Below are 22849 nucleotides of genomic sequence, written 5' to 3'. Positions count from 1 at the left end.
AAATCAGAAGTCAAAGATTTCCTTTTTATTGAGGGTAGACTGGTTCTCTGGCCTTGGAACTTTCCCAGACTTAATGGGGAAGTACCATTTCTAGGTCAGCTCACTCTTTGGTTTAAATTGGTAGTCATTCATATATTTAGGTGTGCTTGTATACTTTGCAAGCACAGAAGTCATTTCTAATATTTATGCCTCAGATTTCTGAGGCGTGGGATGATTAAACTGAGTGTTAGTTCCTGGAGTTGGTTTCTTTCTGTCCATTGCAGCTGGAGAGTGTCATGTTGCCCAGAACAGGAAGCTGTGCTGCTCCGGAACCCACGCACTTTGTCCAGACTGGGCAGGCCTCCCTCAGCCCGCTGGACGCGGGATCTTCTTAGTCGCAGCAGAATACGATTGAAGATTTTCCTGGGGTGACTGTACTGGTTGTCGTTTAATTTCCCGCTAAAACACTGGCTCCTATGAAATCCCTTTTTGTTTTTCAATGACTTAAGCATTGACATTGTAAAACTGAAGTCGTACGATGTTAGTTTTCTTAGTGCCGCTTTCTCTCCAGCTATAGATTAGCAGCTGAGCCCTTTTTGTGTGTTTGCTAGGCCCTGGCAGTGCATTTCCAGACGGGCTGAAACAACACCGAGAAGCAGTGTGTAGATCACCGTCTAAGGTGGCCCCGAAGCAGCCATCAGTAAAGACTGGGGGGAGGAGAACACAAAAGGGAGGGTGGTCAAATCTCCCCCTTCTTACCCTGTGGGATTCCACCTAGAAATCCGTGTTACTGTGCACATAAAAAGTTACAGTTTGTGGACCAACAGAAGTTCAGAGCTGTGCCGTTTTAAAACTGGAACTGGGAATGAGCAGTTTTTCACTCTGAAAGCTCTGCGAGTCAGCTGGGGTCGCCTGTGGTTTCCCAGTCGCCACTAGATGGAGGGCTTCAGAGTCACTCACGGCTGGTCCTCCGTGTTCACGGATGCTGTGTGCGCATTCTGCAGATCTGCCTCCTTGCTGAAGTCTGTCTGTGATCCCAGGTCACGACTCACAGCACCGTCACAGGCACTCCCAGACGGGCGCCGAGTGGACAGGACCCTGCGTCTCCAACCCGCGGGTGCCTGGCCGAGGGCAGACCAGGGCACGCGCTGCCTTCTCGTTTCAGCTGAGAGCAGATGCCCTTTGTGTTGGTCTATTTAGTGCTACTTTTTTGCATTTTTGTACTTTCTGTTGGTGATTTTGCGGTTTGAAATGGCCCCTAGCGGAGTGCTGGAGGCCTGGCTAGGGTTCCCGAGGGCCAGAAGGCTGTGATGTGTCTTAGAGAGGGTGTGTGCTAACTGGCTTCTCTCAGGCGCAAGTTGCAGTGCTGCTGGCCTCAAGTTCAGTGTTCATGAAGCAGCAACAGTATTAACTTAAAGTGTCTTCCACACACCCTAACACAGAAAACAAGGTCATCTGTTGGCTGGCTGACAAAAATGTAACCGGAGGCTGGCAGGAACCTACAGCCCTGTATTTCCCCTAGGGGCAAGTGGTGGTGTCCGTGGAGACTTATCAACCATGAAGCTCCCACAAGTAAAGAGAGTCAGTTACGCTTTTTACAGTCTTCCAACCATAGTGTCCTCCCGACTTCAGGGGAGGCTGAGTGCCTCCAGCAGCTCATGGTCTGTCTGCTCCCTTTCATTTTTTTAGTTTGCTGTCAGTAGCACTGACAGGAAAACATGAAAAGTTTCTACATAGAGACAGGAGAGTTTTTATGTCGTGGAAAGTTGAACAGTGGTCCAAAATGAATACATTGGAAGAGCTTGACAGTTCTAAGACTGGGGTCTTTTGTTTTCTGGTATTTTTGACAAATGGTAGAATCTTAAATTTGGTATTAGTGAAAAAATAATGGAGTGTTCAGGATTGATCATGAGATACCTAGGCACTCAGTTCTGTCACTCAGTCTGTGCAGTACGGCTGTGTTTTTATTACACGCCGTCTGAGAACTAGTCCATCGTCACAGCAGAGCTGGGTCGGGGTGGCACTGGGCTGCCCTTCCCGAGGCTGCGGTTTGGAATCTCAGGCCACTTTCATACGTTGCCTGAATGTGTTTCTCTCGTTCCTCCGTGTGTAATTACCTGGGTCCCCCTCCGAAAGGAAACGTTGGCTCGAAGTAGAAGAAACCGTTTGTGACGTGGGAGGCCCTGAGCCGTGGTGGAAACCCCTCAGTAACACAAGGCTCAGTAACAGGGGTTTCCTGTATTAAAGACTGACTTCTGTTTTAAAGCCAACAAATACAACTTCATACATTGGGTGAGACACTGTTGAGTTTTTGTGTTAACGTGGAAAGAACGCTTTGGGATTGTTTTGAATCATTACGTAGTGTGATTTTCGTTAACCTTCCCGAGCCTTAGTTTTCTTGGAGGTACACTGGAGGTCAGGGGCTCTGCCTGTCTGTCGGGGAGGGTGGGAAGCCTGTGTGTTGATCCTCGCACAGGTAGCCGGAGCTCTGTGAGTGGCAGTGATCTTAGTATCATGGGGACATAGGTTCAGGGCAGGATACCAGTAACGGGGGAGCCTGGCAGGGCCCGAAGCACCTCTGTAGTTTGTCCCATTGGGCTGTCCCTGGGCACGTGGCAGGAGGATGACGTCTAGGGACGTCTTGACCCGATACCCACTTTAGTGGCAGCTTCTTCCCACCCAGCTCGTACCAGTATTTGTGCCCCTGGCCTTTACCAGAAAAGCTGATCTGATGAAATCCGCTGTCTTTACTTGCTGATGGATTCATATGAATAGGCGCCTGTCCTGTGTGTTTTCATGGACTGTGGGACAGGGAACAAAGCCTCCTGTTCAGACAGGAGCAGCTCAGCAGGGAGAAGGCTGAAGAGAAGGGAAACCCCTGAGATAACCCACTTTTGAGGGAGGCTTGGAAAGTAAACTTGGCTCAGTCCTTTCTGAGTGATGGTGGCGGGGCGGGGCACCCAGGGGGTCAGACTTCTTCAGGCAGCCCTGCTCCTCTGGGGGCGGGCCTTATGGGGAGGACGACTGTGGCTGGAGGGCTGTGGCCGGCCCTGGCTGTTCTCCTGTGTTAGTCGAGGCTGGGGTACCTGTTGGACCCATTCTTCCGCTGTCCCACCTTCAGGACCGCCCTTGCTTTGCCTCCTATTGTTACTGGACGCTAGTTTTGACCACCTTTATGATACTTCAGTTGATGTTTACTCTTCAGATTGAAACATCCCTTTTCTGATACTCTGAGCAAATCCCTGTGTTATTTTTACCTCTTGAAGGAACACTTCTGAGAAATTACTTTAGGACCAGTCAGCAGGGATTATGTTCAGACTGGGCCGCGGTGATTGGAATATGAATAGAAGGTGTGTGGTCTACTTTGAACCAGTTGGAGGGTTACCATGTCTAGGGGTGTTTGTGTGTGTGCTTGTGAGATGCCAGATGTCCTGTCTGGATGGGGACCTGTCCCTGTAGCCGTAGTGAAAATATGGGGGTGTCCATCTCATGTCTGTTATTGGCTACAGTTAATGCTTTCTCCTGGGAGCCAGGCTTGTGGGCCGGTCCCGGATCTGGGTTTCCCAGGGGGCTCAGCGCGTGGTCTGTGGCTTTGATGAAGCAGAGCTTCCGGGGAGCCAGGGCAGTGCTCCAAGGAGGGAAGTTCAGTGGGTCCCACTTTTTTGCTCTTTTGGAGTCCTCCCAGTGCCCTGCCTGCTTCCCAGTCTCCTGACCCAGGACCCCTGCTGGGGTGGGCCCGGCCACACCCATGGAGGACGTGGTGGTCCATGCCCCGGAGCCCCCCGCGGGCTCCAGGTGTCGTTTCTGAGGTTGGACTCGTCCAGCCCTAGCTGGTCTCATCACCCCGGCCGGGGTCTGGGGCCGGCGGTCCTTCAGGGCCACTGGCGACGACGCTGTGCTCTCCGTGGGCCTCTATGCAGCCCTGCACGGTCCTGAGGACGGTCTGGAGTCTCCGATCCAGGGCCAGGAGGTGTGGCTCCGTCAGCACGGGCGTGAGCGGGTCTTCCAGCAGCGACTCCCGCATCACGTCGCTGAGTCTATAGTCGGCTTGGGCCAGCAGCTGCAGGTGCAAGAGCGTTTTCCTTTTTATTCTGCAAGGACAGAGTCGTAGGAACCAAGTAAGTAAAGGTAAAGAAAGAAACTTCCCGAACTTCCTTCCTTCCCGCCCACAGCGGTGGGGGCTGATGTTCAGAGAGCCTTCGCCCCCAGTGTCTTCTTGGGCACGTTTTAATGAACACCAGGTAAGAAGGGCCTGGAGGAAGGGTGACAGCTGGTACTTTGCAGTGCTTTGCCCAGTCCTGCCGAGCATCTGTGCCCTAACAACTGTGATGCCACACATGCCTGCTGCTCCTCGGGGAGTCCAGACAGGAGTGCCGTGTGATGACTTCTCAAGGAAATTCAAAGCTAACGAGAGACGTTTCCAGTAGGTGAAATGATGAAGGTGTTTGTCGTCTCAGAGGCTGTAGGTACTGTTGGGCCCCAAGTTGTTTCTGCTCAACTTTGTAATTCTAATTTCTCTGTGTCAGGTTCTAAAATCAGGGATGGAAATGGGTAGGGCCAACCTTGCCTGTAGGATTTTGATTTCTTTTTATGTGGGACTGTGACTTGGACTCGGATGTGCAAGCAGTTTAAGTGTCCAACCTTTGTCATACACAACCCCTGCCTTTCCTACGCAGCACGTGTCAGTTACCCCAAGAAGTGGTGAAAGAAAGTTCAGGCCCTGCTCTGAGTTTTCCAGCTGGAAATGGAGACGGTTTTGCTGTGTGCAAATCATATTTCTAATTAGCTCCAGACCCTGTGGCTGAGCAGGTGAATAACCGTGACCAGCTCGGCTGAAACACCAAGAGGTGTGGAAGCAGGTTAGAGATTCTCCGGAGAACTGTTGGCCAGGCCAGAGGTCTGATGCTTCGTTTAATCTGACATGAGTTTATGGGACTTCAGTCAGGGTTTTGCTTAGATGGTGATCGAGCGGTAATATTTACGAGCTTACGTGAGCGCAGGCACAGCAGAGGTCTGCTTAGTCCTCTCAGAGGCTGTCAGGCTCTGTGAAAGTGACTCTCTGAGTGGGTGAAAGATTAAAGCTGGCGACTGAGAGGTTTTAAAAGATCAGATCCTAAGGCATCCCCTGCTGAGAGATGCAAGTGTGAGATGCGAAAGGTGCTGGGGACAGTTCTGTGGGATGAGAAATGAGGTCGGTCCTGTCATTCTACCCGCCCACGTCCTAGACCAGTGAAAACTGATGAAGACCTTGGTGGCAAGCAGGACAAAGTGTCACACTTGTGACCCGTCCCTGAACAGAAGGCTCACCGACAGCACTGGGAGAGCGGCGCGAGGATGGAGATTTCGTCGTGCGAGTGCCGTCCAAACCTGAGGGGAGGAGAACAGGCTTTCACAGGGGGCAGAACCATCTCCCGCCTCAGCGTTTTCTCCCTTCTCTCCCCCTGCCTGTTTTGAATCACAGCTTGGGGTAAAATGCCACTGCCTCTGCAGCCCTTCTCCGTCAGGTCGCAAGAGCCTCTGTCCAAAGATGGCAAAACCAAGCATCCACTCACTCATTATCCAGCAACCACAGAGGGCCAAGGCTGAACACTGAGGATGAGTCATGCACTCTGTCCCCAGGAGTGACGTAGAGTGAAAGTTACAGAAAACGTGGACCTGTTTCCCTAGTGCTCTTAGGCTGGAGGAGAACCAGGTAGTACTTAGCGAAGGCCAAGAAGAAAGGAAATGGAGCCAGGAGGGCCGGGAGGCGAGAACGTGACCGTGGAGGGAGGGGCCGTGGCGACACTCACCCCCTGGCGTTGTCCAGGTGAATCAGGAACCCGTCATCCCCGAACTTGGTGAACAGCTCATAGTGGTGCCGGTCCATGTTTCCTGTGGAGAAGGGGAGGCACTGGGGCCCTGTGGACACAGGCTCCTGCCTCTGAGTCCTCTCGGGGCACAGAGGCCTGTGGGCTGCTCAGAGGCAGGGGTCTGAGCTCGGGGGCCGCGAGCCGTCATCCCCCCGGGGTCATCGGTGAAACCGCAGAGGGAGGAGGGAGCCAGCTAGGCAGGCCAACCCTGGTGTGAGCTGCCGTCAGGTCCAAGGCTGCTCCCACCCGCCCCAGCCCCCGGCCAGATGCGTGGCCTTCCTCACCCCCGTGCCCCCGCTGAGGCCCGGTTCCCAGGTTCCAGAAGCACACGGATCAGCCTCCCGAGGGCAGCAGCGGCCTTCACCCCTGCCTTTGGCCCCAACCTTCCCCGGCCCCCGAGGGACTCGGAGGCGGGCTGGCTCGTCCTTTCCCTGGGCCCTCCCAGCGCGACGCTCCCTGTGCGCCCGCTCCCATCCCCTCCCTCGGTGATGGGGCCGGGTACCTCCTGACCCACGGGGCCTGCGTGCCAGCCCTCGCAGGGACGGCCCTCCACAGAGGGGAGCCTCTTCCCGTCCGTCCCCGGGGCCCCTGCCGCTGCGCGCCTGTGGGTGCCGCGAGCTTACTCAGCCCTGGCAGCCTGGGTCACAGAGGCCCCTGGCCGACCGCGGAGCCCACGTGCCGGGCGCCCCGAGGGCCGCGCCCACCTGTCAGGAAGTCGAAGACGGCCACGTCGATGATATCGAGGAGACGGCTGCTGCTGTTGTGCGGGTACACCTGCTTCACCGCGTCGCAGTAAAGGGGGTTCACCTCCCACCTGTGGGGGACCAGGGCCTGGGCTGGGAGAGCCCCGAAGATGCGGTGGCGGCCCCTCCCCCGTAGCCCTGCCTCCCCGGCCCTGCCAGGCTGGGGACGGCTCCTGAGCTGCAGGGGGCGGCCGGGCACCCCCAGGAGGACCCGGGCAAGGACCCCCGAGGGGCAGACGCGCTGGGTGAGGCACTTCCGGACCCCTTCACCGCGGTTACCCGAGCACCCGCCCGGCTGGGCGCTGCACTGACCGTGTGCCGGGGGGTCCCCTGCTCCCTCTGCAGCTCCCCCCCCAGCCTCGTGGGTGGCCCTCCCGTCTCCCGAGCCCTCCGCAGCCCCCCTGCCAGCCATCCTCTGCCATTTCTCTGTCACACGGGCCCCTCCGCCCACAATGCCCCCAGGTCCCTTTGCGTCTGGGGGGCTCTCCCTCAGCCTTCACGCGTCCCTACGGCGCTGTCATGGCCCCCAGAAGTTCTGGCCTGGTTACTGCTCTTCCCATCACGGTGGGGGGTCTGGATCCACGAGCCCGTTCACTCAGCGTCAGTAGTAACCGAGGACCTGCTCTGTCACCAGGAGCGTGCCTGGCCCCGGGGAACAGCCCCAAGGTCCCGGCTTCTCGGGGTGCACGCAGCGAGCCTGGCCCCGGGGGTGCCTCTGCGGGAAGCAGGTGTGCCCTGCGTCCTCACAACCTGGCTACTGTCGCCGCCCCGCTGGACCGCGGAGCTTCTTGAAGGGGCACCCGGGCCTGTCCTTCCCGTATGTGCCAGCATCTCGTGCGGGTGTGCAGTGGGCTCTTCATAACTGAACATGTGAGCTAAAGGGACAGAGCTGCCACCAGCGCCCACAGAGGGGACTGTGGCAGCATCAGGGCTCCCAAGGCCTTGGTCCAGGGACCAACTCACTCCTCTCTCCCCGCCAGCGAGTAGGAGCGCATCCAGGGGTTGGCCACGGACAGCCGGGGGGCCAGGTTGAGGGACGGCAGGAACGCGGACAGGGAGCCCTCCAGCAGGTGCGGGTTGCCGCACACGGCGTACTCCGTCTTGCACATGTACGGACACTTGGCGAAGAAGCACACGTTGCTTGCTGGAGGCCGGGAAGGAGAGCAGTAAGAGGAGGACGCACTTCACCCTCCCGCCCCGCGAGATCCACGAGAAGGGAAGGGAAACCCTGAACTCGCGGCTTGGGAAAAGGCTGGGGAAGACGAAAACAGCGCCTTTTCCAGATGCAGGGGCTCGTGGATGCTCTTCAGCCACGCATCCCGGGTTCCAGCTATCAAACGTCTCAGAGTAGAGACAGGGTGGGACCAGCCTCGCTGCATCACGGCCATACGATTAGCACCGTCTTCGGGTGGCTGACATCTGATGCGGGGGCGGCCGGCATCAGAGTTCAGGGCACAGGGTGGTGAGCATCTCGTGTCCAGCCGCCTCCCATCCCCAGGTCACCTCATGTGATGCCCCGGGGGCCCAGGCTGGGAGTGTCTGTTGGCAGCACGTAGCCACCCAAGAATGGAGGGGCCGCCGGCAGGAGGTCAGACCATGCTGGCCGACCATGCTCTTAGACCCAGAGTGTTGCTCCGGCCAGAAGCCTACCTGGAGAGACGAAGAAGACACTCTGCAGGATCTCATTCTTGGTGACCTCTAGGATTTCCTTGGTGACATTGACCAGCCTCCCCACGGTCGGTGGTACCCGTCGGAAATCCAGAATCCTGAAAGAGAGGGAGCCCAGTTCAGACCTGGGGGGATGCCTTGCTTGTTAGAAATGGACCTGCTGGGTCCAGTGGTTAGGACTCTGAGCTTCCACTGCAGGGGGCACGGGTTGGATCCCTGGTGGGGAACTAACATCCCACCCGCAAGCCAAGCGGCACAGCCAGGAAATAAAAAAAAAAAGAAATGGACTGGCCTTCCCGACCACACCGAGCTGAGGGCAGGGGTCTCCGCAGTGCTGAGCCGACCGTGCCCGTCTAAGGGGCTGGGAGAAGGGGTGGGGAAGGAATCCTTATCCCATCAGGCCTCCTGGGCAAACCTTCCACCCTCCGAGCTGTGTCCTAGCTCAGAGCGTCTCATGCTCCAGTGACCACAGAAGTCGCCCGCGATCTAGTTCAGGTGCAGCTCTGAGTCAGTGAGTGCAGGGTGAGGCTGAGAGTCTGCATTTCTGCAAAGCTCCGGCGGGTGGCCAGGCTGCTGGTCCCCAGAGCACACCTCGACCAGCAGTGACCGGCAGACGGGGAGTTTGGAAGTTTAGGAAGGTGCTTTCATCTTGTAACATTGTAACCTTGAGATTCTACGGGGGAACGGCAGCGGGCACATTCTCCCCACTTTCAGGTCAGGAAACTAGAGCCAAAGTGCAACGTCAGGTTCAGGTGCAGTTTGGGCAGCCAGCAGGGTTAGTTTTCTACAGGAAAAGGCCTTGTGATTTTCAGTCCACGGGATTGGATGGTCGTGTTGGGTTTGAAGGCATCACCGAGCTGAAGACCAAGAGCCAGGAGGGAGGGAGGGAGGAGGGAGGCAGGGATGCAGGGTCTGCCCGGGGCGCCCTCTGCAGTCACTGCTGCCTCCGTGGGGCCAGACCCACCTGTCCAGGTGGAAAGCCGCAATCTCAGCGTTGTGTCTCTGGAAGTCGATGAAATAGAAGAAGTCCTCGGGCGTCTCTTCATCTCGCTGCTGTCTGGAAGGAAGGGAGGAGTCACGCCCGGGACTCAGACCTCAGCTGGGAGCCTGAGAAGAGAGCTGATGCACATGACCAGGCAGAAAGGAAGATGCACTTTTGTGCTTTTAATGTTGGCACAGGTGACGGACGGCACATCAGGCACGGCCCATGGCCCCCTTGGCTTGGGGAAGACCTGCAGGTAGGAGGGGCCGGCTTCTTGCAAGACGCTGACCATCCTGTAGGCACACACTCCCCCCTTGCCCCCCGATGCCAAGCCTCCCACTCAAGCAGCTTTGGTGACAGCGGCTGATTCTCAGAAAAACCCAGCAGTTGAGAGGGAAGAAACCCATTCTCCTGCAGACACGCAGGAGACAGGGCACTGGCCAACAGACCAGAGGCAGTGTAGACCCAAGCCAGATGCCAAGGATAAGAGAGGTAGGGTATGAGACAGAACTTTATAAAAGGAAAAGTGCTGAAAGACGCACTGAAGAGCAGAGAAGTTCTGGGTCTGGGAATCGACCGTCCGCTCAGAGGCACCTCAGGTGGGTCACGAGAGCGGGTCCTGCCAGAGATTTAAGGGAGGCTAATGTAGAGGGTACTTATTTATAGACACGGAAAACTCTCTGCTGGAAAGCAGCATCCTGCCTGCACGACGGCTGCAAAAGCGACGTGAACGGGAATGAATGTAATGTCGCGGAGCTGCAGGGGCAGAGCGCCCACAGCAGAAACAGCAATGTGCGCTTTGCCCCCAACACCAGCCAGGCCTGGAAACCACGGCGAGGGGCTGCCTGGAGTGGGGACTCTGTTTTTTTTGGCTGCTCTGGGTCTTAGTTGAGGGGCAGGCAGGCTTCTCTCTAGTTGTGGCACGTGGGCTCAGTAGTTGCAGCACATGCAGCATGTGGACTCTTAGCTCCCTGCACTGGAAGGCAGACCCTCAGCCACGGGACCGCCAGGGAAGTCCCCCGGGGACTCGCCTTTAAAAGGTGCAGCCACATTTAGAGCACAGGCCTCCATGCCCAGGCCTGGCCCGGGGCTGTTCGTATCACTGCTGAGTGTCCAGGCCAGCAAGGACCGTCCGTGGGTCCTACGCTTGTTTTAATTCCTGGATTTTGCATGTAAGAGTACACAATCGGGGACTTCCCTGGCGGTCCAGCAGTTAGGACTCAGCACTGTCACTGTTGTGACCCGCGGGTTCCAACCCTGGTTGGGGAACTAAGATCCTGCAAGATCTGTGGAGCAGCCAAAAAAAAAAAAAAAAAATACACAAGCTCTCAGATGCCCTTCAGAATTTTTTAAACCACCATTTCTTCATTTTTGTATGGCATATTTAGACATGATTTTTAAATTTTAAAGTCATTTTTCCTTTATGCCAGTACTTCCCAAAGCATGAGAAGCACAGATGTATTTCTCATTGTATGTGTTGTATTTTATTACATTAAAAACAATCATTGTGGTCATAATTTATATTACCCAAAGATAAATTACTCCTTCCTTTTTTTAAAGAAGGGCAAATGCTGTTTACATTACTTACAGAAAAAAAGGCATGCTTTTTCAAGGAATACATTTTAAAATGACACTCTGGCTTGGGGCTAAATTTTATAAACTGCAGATTAGACTCTGTACTGTTCCATAAGCACAGATCAAACGGGTTTTGTGAACGAACGTCGGAAGCTTCTGCTTTAAACTCAGGAAAACAGCTTGTTCCTTTGAGCACTTTCTGGGTTTTGTTTGTAACTGACAAGGCAGAGAAGAGGTTTCAGGCTGTTGCTTCCAGTGCTTTCTCGCACATAAAACACTGCAAGTGTGAGTAGTTTGTCCTCCCCCAAATGGCGCTCGTCCACTTTCTATCAGCTTCCAGTGTTTAAAAACTGCAGATATCTTCACATGCCATGTACGAATTTTGCTCAGAAAATGCAGTTCTGGCGATACGTGGTGAATTTGCAGATTTATTATTATCTCGATGTTTCTCTTTAATGTCTGGTGTTTCTACATGAGTGTTCCTTCTGCTTCCTCTCTTTAAGTGGGGCTCAGCACCATACGTTCACCGTGCGTGGCTAACCTGAATGATGATATAAAACTCTCTAACGGCCCAGACACGACGGTGGCTCTGTGCTCAGCTGAGTTGAACAGTTCAGCTCTGAGTTCAGGCGCCCGAGAATCTCGCGCCTGGCCCCGGGACCTGGGCTGACTGCCCTGTGTGCTCAAAGCTGTCGCTCTCTTTTAAAAGAAACATAATTTCTTTTTAGCACTTTATATGCCTGAATATAAGATGAGACCTCCTCCCCAGCTGTCCCTCAGAAAACGGGGTCTCTCCACACTCAAGTCCCAGTTTCTTTACTTTGTTTGGGACAGATTCATTCAGCTGAGATGCTGGTTTTATTACCTGCCTGAACGGGTTAAAACAGGCTGGTGCTGGTGACAGGGGCAGAATTTAACATGGATTTAACATTGACCCCAAACGTGACTCCAGAGATCCTGGGGACCACTGTCAAAAATCCTGGATGCATGACGTGCAGCTGGGGGGAAAAGCAATATTTCCAAGTCTCTGTATTGTTTTATAGGATAAGACCTTTTTCATCGGTAAATTATAGGCAGTCATTCCCTCATTTCATGTACATCTTTATATATCAGCATTTAAATTGACCAAATAACTAGGTTTTTGGATTTTCACATGAAAGAATGGAGGCTCTCCTGAGGTGGCAGTGGTTTTCAAGGCTGTCCTGGCCTTGGGATCACAGGGAGCCCCCAGACCAATCCCATTGGACTCCTTGAGGGTAGGATTCAGGCATCGGGGTTTTTCAAGGCTTCCCAAGTGATTCCAACGTGCAAGCCAATGTGTTACAAAGCTCTCCTCAGTACTTTATATGCCTAAATATGCTAAGTACTTAGTATTTAATAAGGGCTTTTGCTAGGGCAGTGCAGGGGCCAGAGTGAAGCGCTTGTTCTATTCAGTGCTCCTTGTACCATCAGACCCACCTACTGGGCCTTCAGTATGCCTCTCCACTGATGGAAGGCTTGGAATCTAAGTCACCCGACTGGGATTCCACCGGGAGATGGTGCCTTCCGGCAGAAAGCATGACTTGGGTAACGGGACCCCTCTTGAGCCATTTTCTCTTGGGCGTGTTATGTCCAGGGGACCATGCCTGATTCAGGAGTCTCAAAGCTCTGCTGCAGACCCTCTGGGGGCCAGGAACCCAAACGCACACGAAGCTCTGTCTGTGGACTGAATACATATTTCGTCCACACAGACACACCACAAAATTTTAAAGGCGTGTATTTGCTGCTGTTACGGATAAGACAGAAATTAATTGACAAGTGTGACGGGCTCCCGTGTAGCCTTTCTTCACTGTCTAGTTTTTCAATCAAAACAAGTATTATGCAACTTGGATGGACCCAGAGATTGTCATACTGAGTGAAGTAAAAAGAGAAATATAGTATGATATCCCTTAGATGCGGAATCTAAAAAGAAATGATACAAGTGAACTTATTCACAAAGCAGACGTAGAGAATGAACTTACAGTCACCGGGGCAGGAAGGAGGGGTAAGGGACAGTCAGGGGGTTTGGGATGGACACGTACACACTGCTACACTTACAACAGAGAAGCAACAGGGACCTGCTGTACCGCACAGGGGACTCTGCTCAGCGTTCTGTGGCAGCCTGGGCGGGAGGGAGTCGGGGGAAGGATGGATACCTGCGTATGTACGGCTGGGTCGCTTTGCTGTGCACCTGCCCATCACAGCATTGTTAATCGGCTCTCCTCCAATATAAGATAAAAAGTTAAAAAAAAAACATTCATGCCACAGTGATGCTCTTACACCCTTGAAGTCTAAGAACAATAATCTTCCATAATCATCTTTTGTAAAAAACAAACAAACAAAACGCAAGTATTATTATGTAGATATCTGTAAGCTTTCTGAGGGTCCCAACCCCGGAAAAAAGCGAGGCTCCGTTCCGGTTCCGGAGGCAGAGTGTGAGTCCGGCAGTCCGGCTGCCCGGGCTGAATCCTGCTTGCGCTGCTTGCAGCTGGGAGGCTGGGGCGAGCTGGCCTCTCCCCGCCTCAGGGTCTTCACCCGTAAAGTGGACACTGTAACCGTCCCCGACGCAGAAGCTGGCTGATGACCCAAAGACACGATGTGGTCAAGTGTGTAGCAGAGAAACTAGCAAAGACCCAGCTCTAACTATTTTGAATTACTATCGCCAAAACAGTCACAGGCGTGCGCCATGGCCCCAAAGAGAGCCTATAGATGCTTGGCTTAAAGAACTTAGACCACTTTTATTCTTTTTTTTTTTTTTTTTTTGTCAAAACTCCCCCAGGGCTGCCGCAGCTGTGCCTGGAGGCGAGGAAAGCAGTCACTTACCTCATAGGTTTGAACATGGCCTTCCCGAAGTCCGAGAACCTCAGGACCAGTTTGAGGTGGACCCCACTGGGTTTCACGACTGTTTGGGGAGAAGGGGAGGTTAACGCTGCTTCTGGGCCCACGCTGGGGGCTGTGACCCTTTGTTCATTCAATAAACCCAGCCCACGTCTTCTCTTCGCTCTTCTTACTTGAGACCCTAAAGATGAGGACCTGCCCTCAAGGCCTGCGGGGTCAAGTCCATCGGGTCAGGCCACGGAGCGTGTGTCCAGGGACCCAAGATGAGACTTTTTCTGCTGTTTCGGGGAAAGGGCAAACCATGCAGGTTTCCCCAGAGGGACACGCACTGAAAAGCCCAAAGGATGTTTTCCTAAGAAGAGCTGACCTCTCCCTCTTTGTGCTTCAGCCGCGTCCTAGAGACCGATTACGTCACCCGTTACACGGCACTAGACGGGCTATTAATCTCTTCCTGTCAAGGCCGGACACCTGGGCTGGGACGGGGCTTGGTGGCACCTGAGGCGCCCCTGCACGCGCCTGACAGCGGGCGCTGCCCCCGACGCGTGTCCTGGGCACCTCCCTCACCTGGCCCTGCCCCGGCCCCGCTGTCGGCCCCGTGAGGGAGGGGATGATCACCTCTGCCTTCCGTCAAATGGCAGACGCGGGGGCGAAACTAAAGGAAAGGGGAGCCCCGGCCCTACACACGTGTGTCTTTAACAAGTCACGACACACGGGCGTTTCGACGTGTGTTCAGTGCGCCGAGGTCGCTGCAGGAGGCTCCTCACGGCCGGCGGTGACTGGCGGGGGCCTCAGTGTCCGGCACACCGGCACCCAAGTCACAGCGCCCTGGCAGGGACCGCGCGGTACCTCACAGACCTACCTTTTTGATTCTACTCATCCCCGGGGGTCTCAACCTTGGCTGCATGAGGGTCACCTGGAGAGTTTTTATATACAATGCTGATGCCTGGGTCTCCCCCGGCAGTCGACGTGAAACCCCCTGCGGTGGAGGCCAGGCCGCAGCCCTTTGTACAGCGCCCCAGGTGACTAATGTGTTGAGACCCACCCTCGGGCACCGTCGCTTCTCAACTCTGATCACGTGCTCCCATCCCTTGAGGATGTTGTGCAAGTCCAGAGTCTCACTCAGACACTCGGCGTGGGGGCTGCGGTTCTGCGTTTCTAGCAAGCTCCCGGGCTGCGCCATGATGCCGGGCCCAGGACCACACGCTGCCCAGCGGGGTCCCACCCACGCGCCCCTCTCACACGCCTTCCCTTCTGCGCGGGTGGGGGGGGAGAAAAGCGGGTTCTCAGGGATGAGGCGGAGGGCCGGGACCCCCACGGAGGGGACCGCGGGACCTTCGCGCGGCTGCCGGCTCCTGGCGTGCACAGCTCCGCGCGCTGAGGGGGCGGGGCCGGGGCGGGGCCGGGGCGGGGCCAGGCCACTCACTCTGGGTGCAGTCGCAGGCTCCCAGCAAGGCTTTCTCGTCCTGACTGTAGTCTGCGGGGGAGGAGCAGGGCGGTGAGAACGTCCCGCCCGTCCGGCCGTGCTCCTGGCAGAGCCCGCGACTCTGGTTCAGACACCAGAGGGGGACCTGGGAGGCAGCCTGGGGCCCGGCCCTTGCCCGTCCCGTAGGGCACGTCCCCCAGCCCCGTGTGCGGCCGCAGCCTCCCACCCCGCGGCATCCTGCCCCACGCTCTCTAGCCCTTCAGTGGACACGCCGGCACCACCGGGTGGGGAAAGCGATGCTAGCTGGGTGTCTGCGAATTCCTCGGTGTGTCCCTTAGCCTGGCGTAGGGCTCGAGGCCTGAGGCAGCGGGCCACCACCGGGGGCCTCTCTGAGCCTCAGTTTCCCCATCTGTAAAATGGCCGTGATAATGTCTACATCATGAGGTCACTGTATAAGAGAGAGTCGCCAGGTTCAAAAGGATCGCGGGATCGATGGTGGCCATCACCTTTCTGTAAGCCACAGAACACCTCCTGGGCCTCCCTTATGGGGCTGTGATGAGATCATGGTTGTAAGATCTCTTTCAAAGGGAAAAAGATTAACGTCTGTGTTTTTCTTCTCCTTATTCTGTTGGGTGTGAGAATCAACCCTTTACTCTTTTACCCTGGAGCCTGGCCTGAGATGGTTTGCCCAGCCTCTCTGGGAGAAAGTCAGTCCCTCCCGCCTGGTCCTGGGACCCTCACCAGCGCCGACGGTGGGAAAATGCCTCATGTCGTGGAGAAGTTTGCTGACCACAGGGCTGGACCGGGGGTACAGGCCATGGCGATTGATCCCCAGGTGGAACTGGACCCAGCTGGCCTCCAGGCGGAGCTGCAGTGGGGGGTCCACGGAAGTGAGGTTCAGCTGCTCTTTGTAGATCTTCTGTCGTCTGAAAGAGCAGGAAGAGTTTTCTTCAGTTGGGGGAACAAGGATGCGCAGACCTGCCAGCGTGCCGGGTCTGGACCCTCCCTCCGTTCTCCCATCCATTCGGCAAGAGTAGGAAGCACCTCACAGGTACGGGGCTTGATGCTGTGGGGGCAGGATACCGTGAGGGCCGAGCAGCCACAGGGCTTCCTTGCCCTCGGAGAGCTGACAGGCTAGTGAGAAAAATGGGCGAACAGTTACACGATGCCCCTCCCCCCCGCCCGTAAATACCCAACCGCGGACCACGACAAACACTGTGAAGGGAAAGGGAGGATGGTTAAGAGTAAGATTGGGGGCCTCATGTAACCTGGGATCTCAGGGGTGATCCTGGGCTTCTTCCTGCCCTTCCCCATGTCAAAATCTGTATTTTTTATTTCCCAATAGTTCCTGACCTCAGGGGTCAGGAGGTAGAAGAGAGACGATAATTGGTGAGAATGAAAAGAAGGAGGGTCAGGATTGTAAAGGAGAGCTGGAAGCCGAGTCAGATTAATCAATACGTCCCGGAAGAAAAGAAGAATTGATTAGCCACGTACTGTGTGTCCTGCTCAGGAAACTTTTCTGATTAAAAGAAAAAAAGTGAGAAACAATGCACTGCCACGTGGGGGCTCAGAGTCTCGTCTGGGGGACGAGTGGTGCGTCTGTGACGTCATCAGAGCAAAATATAAGGCGGTTGTACATCAACTGCTGGACATGTGTTCAGACTAAAGCGTCTTCACATTTTGGGGAAGGGAAAGATGAATGTATGATGAAGTGGTCAGAGGAAGCCTCCGATGGGAGAAAGTGGACTTCAGCTGGGTCCACATGGGTGGTGTTTGGACTGAAGGGGAGACATGGGGTGTGCTCCTGGATTGGGGACAACGTGAACACTGTGAGAGGCAGGCGAGGAACACGTGTATCTGAGGATTAGAGAGGAAGGATGCATAAATAGATGGTTGGGTGAAAAGATGAAGCCTTTCCGATCGGAAAGCAAGGCAAGTTAGCACATGTCATCTGGCGAGGCAAAGCTGGCTGTGAGGGCCAGGTGGGATTACAGGCGGGGTTTGGGTGTCCCTATAATCCGTAGTTCTCAAACCGTGACACCCTACCTCCGAGGTCTGTGATGGGGTAAATAACAAAACAAACACAGCCGGTATTCCTGGGGTGTCAAATGTTCTCACTGGTAGATAGTTTTAAAAATTACTTTTATATTTTAAAAAAATAGACATGTCATGGGGAAGAAAATGAAAATCATTTTTAATATAAAACAGTAGTTTTCCAAGAAAATTTCACTTGGTCATCTCAGACTACCTTTAAGAGTCCAACCCCTCAGGAGGGACTGGTGTTTGGTTTTTTTCCTGCACTCACCCCGCCCTGTGTGAACAGAGTCCAGTGGTAACACTGTCTTGGAAGAAAGACATCTGCCTCGAGGAAGAGGCGCAGTTTTATAAAGTGATGTGGAAGGATGCCTGTCTGGTAGCTTTTGGTCCTGGCCTTCTCAGTACCTGCTCCGGGGTCGTGTTGGCCTCTGGGCACCCCTACTTTTGGAGACCTTTACCTTATATCATATCAAACGTATTAAAATCCACCCCAAAGTCAATATATATATGTATATTTTTGCTATCCCTTTTGAGAGTTTTCTTTTATCCTTTTCAATCAGTTAAGAATAAAGTAAAAATAAACAAACAACAACAAAGAACAAAGTACCTAGTAATATAATCGAGTCGACATTGGCTTGTTCTGTGGACATTTAATTGTATTAGTTCATTTTGATTTTGGAGGGTTTTTTTTTCTTTTCTTTCTTTTAAACTTTTTATTATATATTGGAGTACAATACCACTTATATGCAGAATCTAAAAAGAAAATGATACAAACGAACTTATTTTTTTCCTTTCTGAGCCAATCCATTCTCTTTGTTCAGGCCTCCGAGTGTTGTAAAAGCTTTTGCGTGTCTCAGGCACCGTGACCACGTTGCGCATGAATGGAGATCCCTGACTTACTGTCTCGGTCAGCTCCGGCTGCACAAACGAAATATCACGGGCTGACAGCTCAGACAACAGGAATTTATTCTCTCACAGGTCTGGGGGCTCAAGTCCAAGGTCAAGGCGTCGCCAGGTTCGGTTTTTCCCGTGGCCTCTGTCGTCAGCTTGCAGACCTTGCCGTCTCCTGCCACGGCCTCTTCTCTTGAGGGCACGTCCCTGATGTCTCCTCCTTTTCTTGTAAGGACGCCAGTCCTGTTGGATTCGGGCCCCACCCCACTGCTCTTCCTTCCAGGTTCTCACCCCGCGATGCTTCCTAGAGAAGTAGCTCTACTGGCTCAATCTGAGGAGTCTTCCTGGGAGGACCCCTTCTCCCTTTTTCAATCTGTCACTTCCTGTTTTCTGTTACTCAAGCCTTCATTCTGAAAAGAGCCAACTGGAAAGAAAGATCCGGTGACGATGGCTTCCAGACCGTGGCACTCAGCATCGTGGCTGAGAACAAGGACACGCAAACCAGGCAGAGCAGGTCCAAGTGGAAGGCTTGGGCCAAAGAAGCAGTTGTAAAGGAAGCCAAGGCTGCTGGGTAACGAGCTCAGGCTTGGAAGGGATCTGAAAGACCCCTGGACCCAACTTCTTACTCCACTTACAACACTCCTATTGGGGAGTTGCCTGTTTTATACTTGAGTGGCTCCAGTGAAGGGGACGTACCACACCCAGAGCAGCCCCGTCCACCTGGCCAGCTCTGTTAGAAAGCACGTTCCAGTACTGAGCCAGTCTTTCTAGCTCTTCCACCAGGGAGTCCTGGCTCTGTCCCCTGGATGCATGCGGAACAAATTCCTTCCTTACGTGGTCGCCTTGTAAACATTTGAAGACGGGTGTCATGTGACCTCAGTTCCCATCTTCAGGCTGAGTGTCTGCATGCGCTCCACCACCTTCCCGGGCCACAGCGTGCACCCACGTGTGAGTTTGGTTATGTGGACCCACTTCCCTCTGACGTATGACAGCCGGAATGAAACGCAAGGCCCAACATGGACTGCCCGGCACAGAGCCGAAAAGGATAATCGCCACTCCTGTCCTGGATGTTTTCTTTCTATTAGTGTAGCTGAAGAATGAATAGATGTGGGGAAACCGAGCATCACATGCCTCTGAGAAAACAGAGATGCTGTGGTGGGCAGAATTCTAGAACTGGCCTTCACGGGTCCATGCCCTGATGCCTAGAACCTGTGAACAGGATGACCTGTCACTGCCAGGACGGTTCTGTGCTGCGTGGCCAGCTGACCTGGGATGAGGAGATGAACCGGCAGGACCTGAGGTGGTGACATGAGCCTAAACGCAGACACTGCTCTCTGGCTGGCAGCAGAAGGGACTGAAACGTCTGTCGGAGGATGAGTGGACAAAGAAAGTGTGGTACATACTCATAACGGAAGATTATCATTCAGCGTTAAAAAAGAAGGAAACCCTGCCTTTGGCAACAACCTCAGTGGACCTGGAGGATAATATGCCAAGTGAAATAAGCCAGGCGCAGAAAGACAGACACGGCGTGATCTCACTTACGTGTGGAATCTAAAAAAGTCAATCTCATAAAAAGCAGAGAGGATAGTAGTGGTTGCCAGGGTGTGGAAGGAGGGGGAAGAGCGGGGATACTGATCAAAGGGCACAAAGTTTCAGTTGTGCAGGTTGAGTAACCCCTGGGGACCTAATACACAGCATGGTGACGCGAGTTACCTTGTGAGACGTGTAAGAGCTTAAGTGTTCTCACCGCACACACCCGCACGCCTCCACACACGCACAGTAACCCTATGACGTGATGGATATCTCACGCTTGGTGGTGGTGATTATTTCCCAGTGTACATAGACGTCAAAACATCGTGTTCTGTGCCTTCAGTATGTACGACTGTTGTCCTCTGTACGTCAATAAAGTTAGAAAAACAACAACAAAGTAGCCGCCAACTTGCCTTCTTTGCCCTGTGCTGTTAAAGCGGACATGAAGACACCCTCCCCGCCCCACACAGCGCTGGGGAAGTACGTGCACAGAGGAGGAAAGGCAAGGCAAGAAACACAAGTATCCGAAGACTTTGTTCTCCAAGAGCAGGTGAGAGAAAGGTGGCAGGGACGTCCCCCTAAGACCGCAGGCTCTGGGCAGGCAGCCTTCCAGCCGGCGGTGCGGGGAGACTTGAACGCTTGGTATCATCATTGGAAGTGTCTCATGTTAAACTGCTTCCGTCTTAGCAGTTCACCAGGTCTGCAGGCCGCCTGCCAGCTTTTCCTTACTTTGTTCACATTTATTTTTATTTTAAAAGAGAGCCGGGCCAGGCTCTAGTTCCCAAGGCTACTTTGAGGCTCAAACTCTGGGACTGCTCAGCGCTCTTGGGAATCTGGTGGAAAGCCTGCAGAGTCCGGAGCTGAGTCAGTCACCCTGAGCTAGAGCAGCACAGAAAAGAAGTCGGGAGAAAGAGCAACAGTGCTTCTGGCTGAGCTGGGAGGTGGGGGCCGCGTGGGGAGGGGTGGAGCTGCGAGCGGATGGGTTCCAGCTACAACAACAGAGAAACAAACGTGGCAAACTGAGTGCAGCTTCCGCAAGAGGACATGTTCTTCAAAATGCTCTTATTTACTGCTGGGTGGGACACATGGCTCTCTGGTTGGCTATTCTGCCCCCGCCAGAGCCAGCGGCACAAGCTGGGGGGGGGGGGGGGGGGGGGGCGGGAGAGCAGAAAGAAAGGGCCTCACGGGCTCCTTCCCACTGGGTCTTTGTTTGTTTCTGTTTTGTTAATGGTTAAGGTAGAGCTGCTGCAAGCCGTCTTTTTTTTTTTTTTTTTTTTATTATGAGAAACATTTGTGTGTCCTTTGTTCCTTGGGGACAAATGGCTTGGACAGGTAGCTTGACTTCTGCCATCGTGGGAGAATTTACACCATGGACATTGGCACATGCTACACATCAGGGCTTTTTTGCCCCCAAACGAGAGCCCGTGTTGCAGCACGCTGGCCTGTGCTCTGATTATGGTTCTGTGCTTGCAAATATAAAAATGACAAAATAGATAACCAACAAGGACCTACTGTGGAGCACAGGGAACTCTGCTCAATATTCTGGAATAATCATCTAAATGGGAAAAGAATCTGAAGAATAGAAACGTGTCTATGTAGAACTGAATCACGTTGCTGTGCACCCGAAACTAACACAACATTGTTAACCAACTATACCCCAGTATAAAATAAAAATTAAAAAAAATGGTGAACAAAGACGTTACCTGATTTTTTTTACCTGTTTGTTATACCCAAGGGAAAAAAAGAAAGTAGGTTTCTAAAAATGCAGCTCAATGTGGCAATAGTAAGTATCACTATATTAAACAAATATTATATATATGGGGGGAGGGATTGCCACATACAGTATCAGCCTAGATAATTCTGGTCTTTAAGCTCACCTTGCTTCTAAAGGAAGAGATAAAGTAGATACAGAGGGGGGAGGGAGAAGCTGGGACGAAGTGAGAGTGGCATTGACACATGCACACGACCAAATGTAAACTAGACAGCCCGTGGGAAGCTGCTGCAGCACACAGGGAGATCAACTCGATGATGGGTGATGACCTAGAGGGGTGGGATGGGGAGGGTGGGAGGGAGGCTCAGGAGGGAGGGGATGTGGGGGTATATGTATAAACACAGAGGATTCGCTTTGCTGTACAGCAGGAACTAGCACAACAGTGTAAAGCAATTATACTCCAATAAAGATCGGAAAAAAGTAGATATAAAAAATAAAGCACAAAGTATTGACATGTTGCTTTTCATTCATAGAAAGAAAACAAAGAACGCAAGTTGGTTACATGTTGGTTACATGTCCCGTGACCTTGAGGGGAGGAGTAAAAACCACTTTGCTCTTTACCCTCTGCAGTACTGGAGTTTTCCACAAAAACTGTTTCCTGAAAGGAGCAGCACTTCTTTTAGATTAAAAAAAAAGAATATTAAAATGCTTAATTTAGTTTATTTTTGAATAGGAAATATTTACATACTTCAAAATTTTTAATTTCAAAAATCTCCCTTCCATCCCTGTCTTCCCGTTCACAGACTCCCGTCTCCAGAAGCAACTGACGAGGCCAGTTTTCTCCCTCGTTTCTCTCCCCTTTCATCCTACAGGTTCTGTAGCATAAAATGCACATTGTCCTGAAATGTGCTTTACTCTCGTCACTAGGGTTTGGCAGCTGTTCCAAGTCAGCACCCAGAAGGCTCCTGATTCCTTTGTAAGGCTGCAGAGTATTCCACAGTGTTTGGGAACCACAGACGTCATCTAATTCCCTGTTGGCGAAAATCTAGGTTGTTTGAAATCTTTTGTTGCCACAAGCGCTGTTGTGAAGTCTAACCCGTACGTGTGACGTCTCCCTTGGGTGGGAGGATGTGTGTACAGTGAAATCCTAGCAGCGTGGGTGATGGGTCAAGGTGGATATTAATACATTTGTCACTGTTACAGAAATTACCAGCCTGCCCTCCTCCACCCCAGCTCTCCCCGGCAAGCCCTGTCAGAGACTCTTTTCCTGCAGCTTTGCTAACAGTGTTACTACACTTTTTGATCTCTGTCCATCTCATAGGTGAAAAATGGTATCTGCGTGTATTTTACACGTGCGTCTCTGTCTCGTTACGCGTGAGGCTGAGTGTCCTCTCGCGTGCTCCAGAGTCACTTCTGTTTCCTCTGCCCATGTTTGCAGTGGGGTGTTCCTCGTTTTCTTACTGACTTTGCACATGTAGAAAATTAGCTCTTTGTCCCTGATATGATTTATTTCCCCCCAATTTTGGCACTTTACTTAGGGATGATCTTTTTCATGCAAAAACGCTGATTTTTATAAGGTTAAAATGACCACGCCTTTTATTCAGG

At 53.1% G+C, this 22849-nt stretch overlaps 1 protein-coding gene across 1 annotated transcript in view; it reads right to left on the bottom strand.

Moving 5' to 3' along the window:
• Positions 1 to 3: 3 nt before the first annotated feature.
• The window catches only part of FAM20A (FAM20A golgi associated secretory pathway pseudokinase), a 50258-nt gene continuing 27412 nt past the window's right edge, over positions 4 to 22849 (bottom strand). The window contains exons 2-11 of the mRNA XM_057716581.1: positions 15817 to 16001; positions 15076 to 15126; positions 13638 to 13716; positions 9204 to 9296; positions 8222 to 8337; positions 7535 to 7715; positions 6533 to 6642; positions 5769 to 5850; positions 5287 to 5346; positions 4 to 4070 (exon numbers count right to left, since the gene is read on the bottom strand). Coding sequence (XP_057572564.1) covers positions 3806 to 4070; positions 5287 to 5346; positions 5769 to 5850; positions 6533 to 6642; positions 7535 to 7715; positions 8222 to 8337; positions 9204 to 9296; positions 13638 to 13716; positions 15076 to 15126; positions 15817 to 16001 — 1222 coding nt within the window. The 3' untranslated portion in view covers positions 4 to 3805. The remainder of the gene's footprint in view (positions 4071 to 5286; positions 5347 to 5768; positions 5851 to 6532; positions 6643 to 7534; positions 7716 to 8221; positions 8338 to 9203; positions 9297 to 13637; positions 13717 to 15075; positions 15127 to 15816; positions 16002 to 22849) is intronic.

The sequence above is a fragment of the Hippopotamus amphibius genome, chromosome 17 (assembly GCF_030028045.1).
Source record: "Hippopotamus amphibius kiboko isolate mHipAmp2 chromosome 17, mHipAmp2.hap2, whole genome shotgun sequence".
Taxonomy (NCBI): domain Eukaryota; kingdom Metazoa; phylum Chordata; class Mammalia; order Artiodactyla; family Hippopotamidae; genus Hippopotamus; species Hippopotamus amphibius.
The sequence above is the reverse complement of the archived record's forward strand: the minus strand, read 5'-3'. Positions and strand labels throughout refer to the sequence as shown.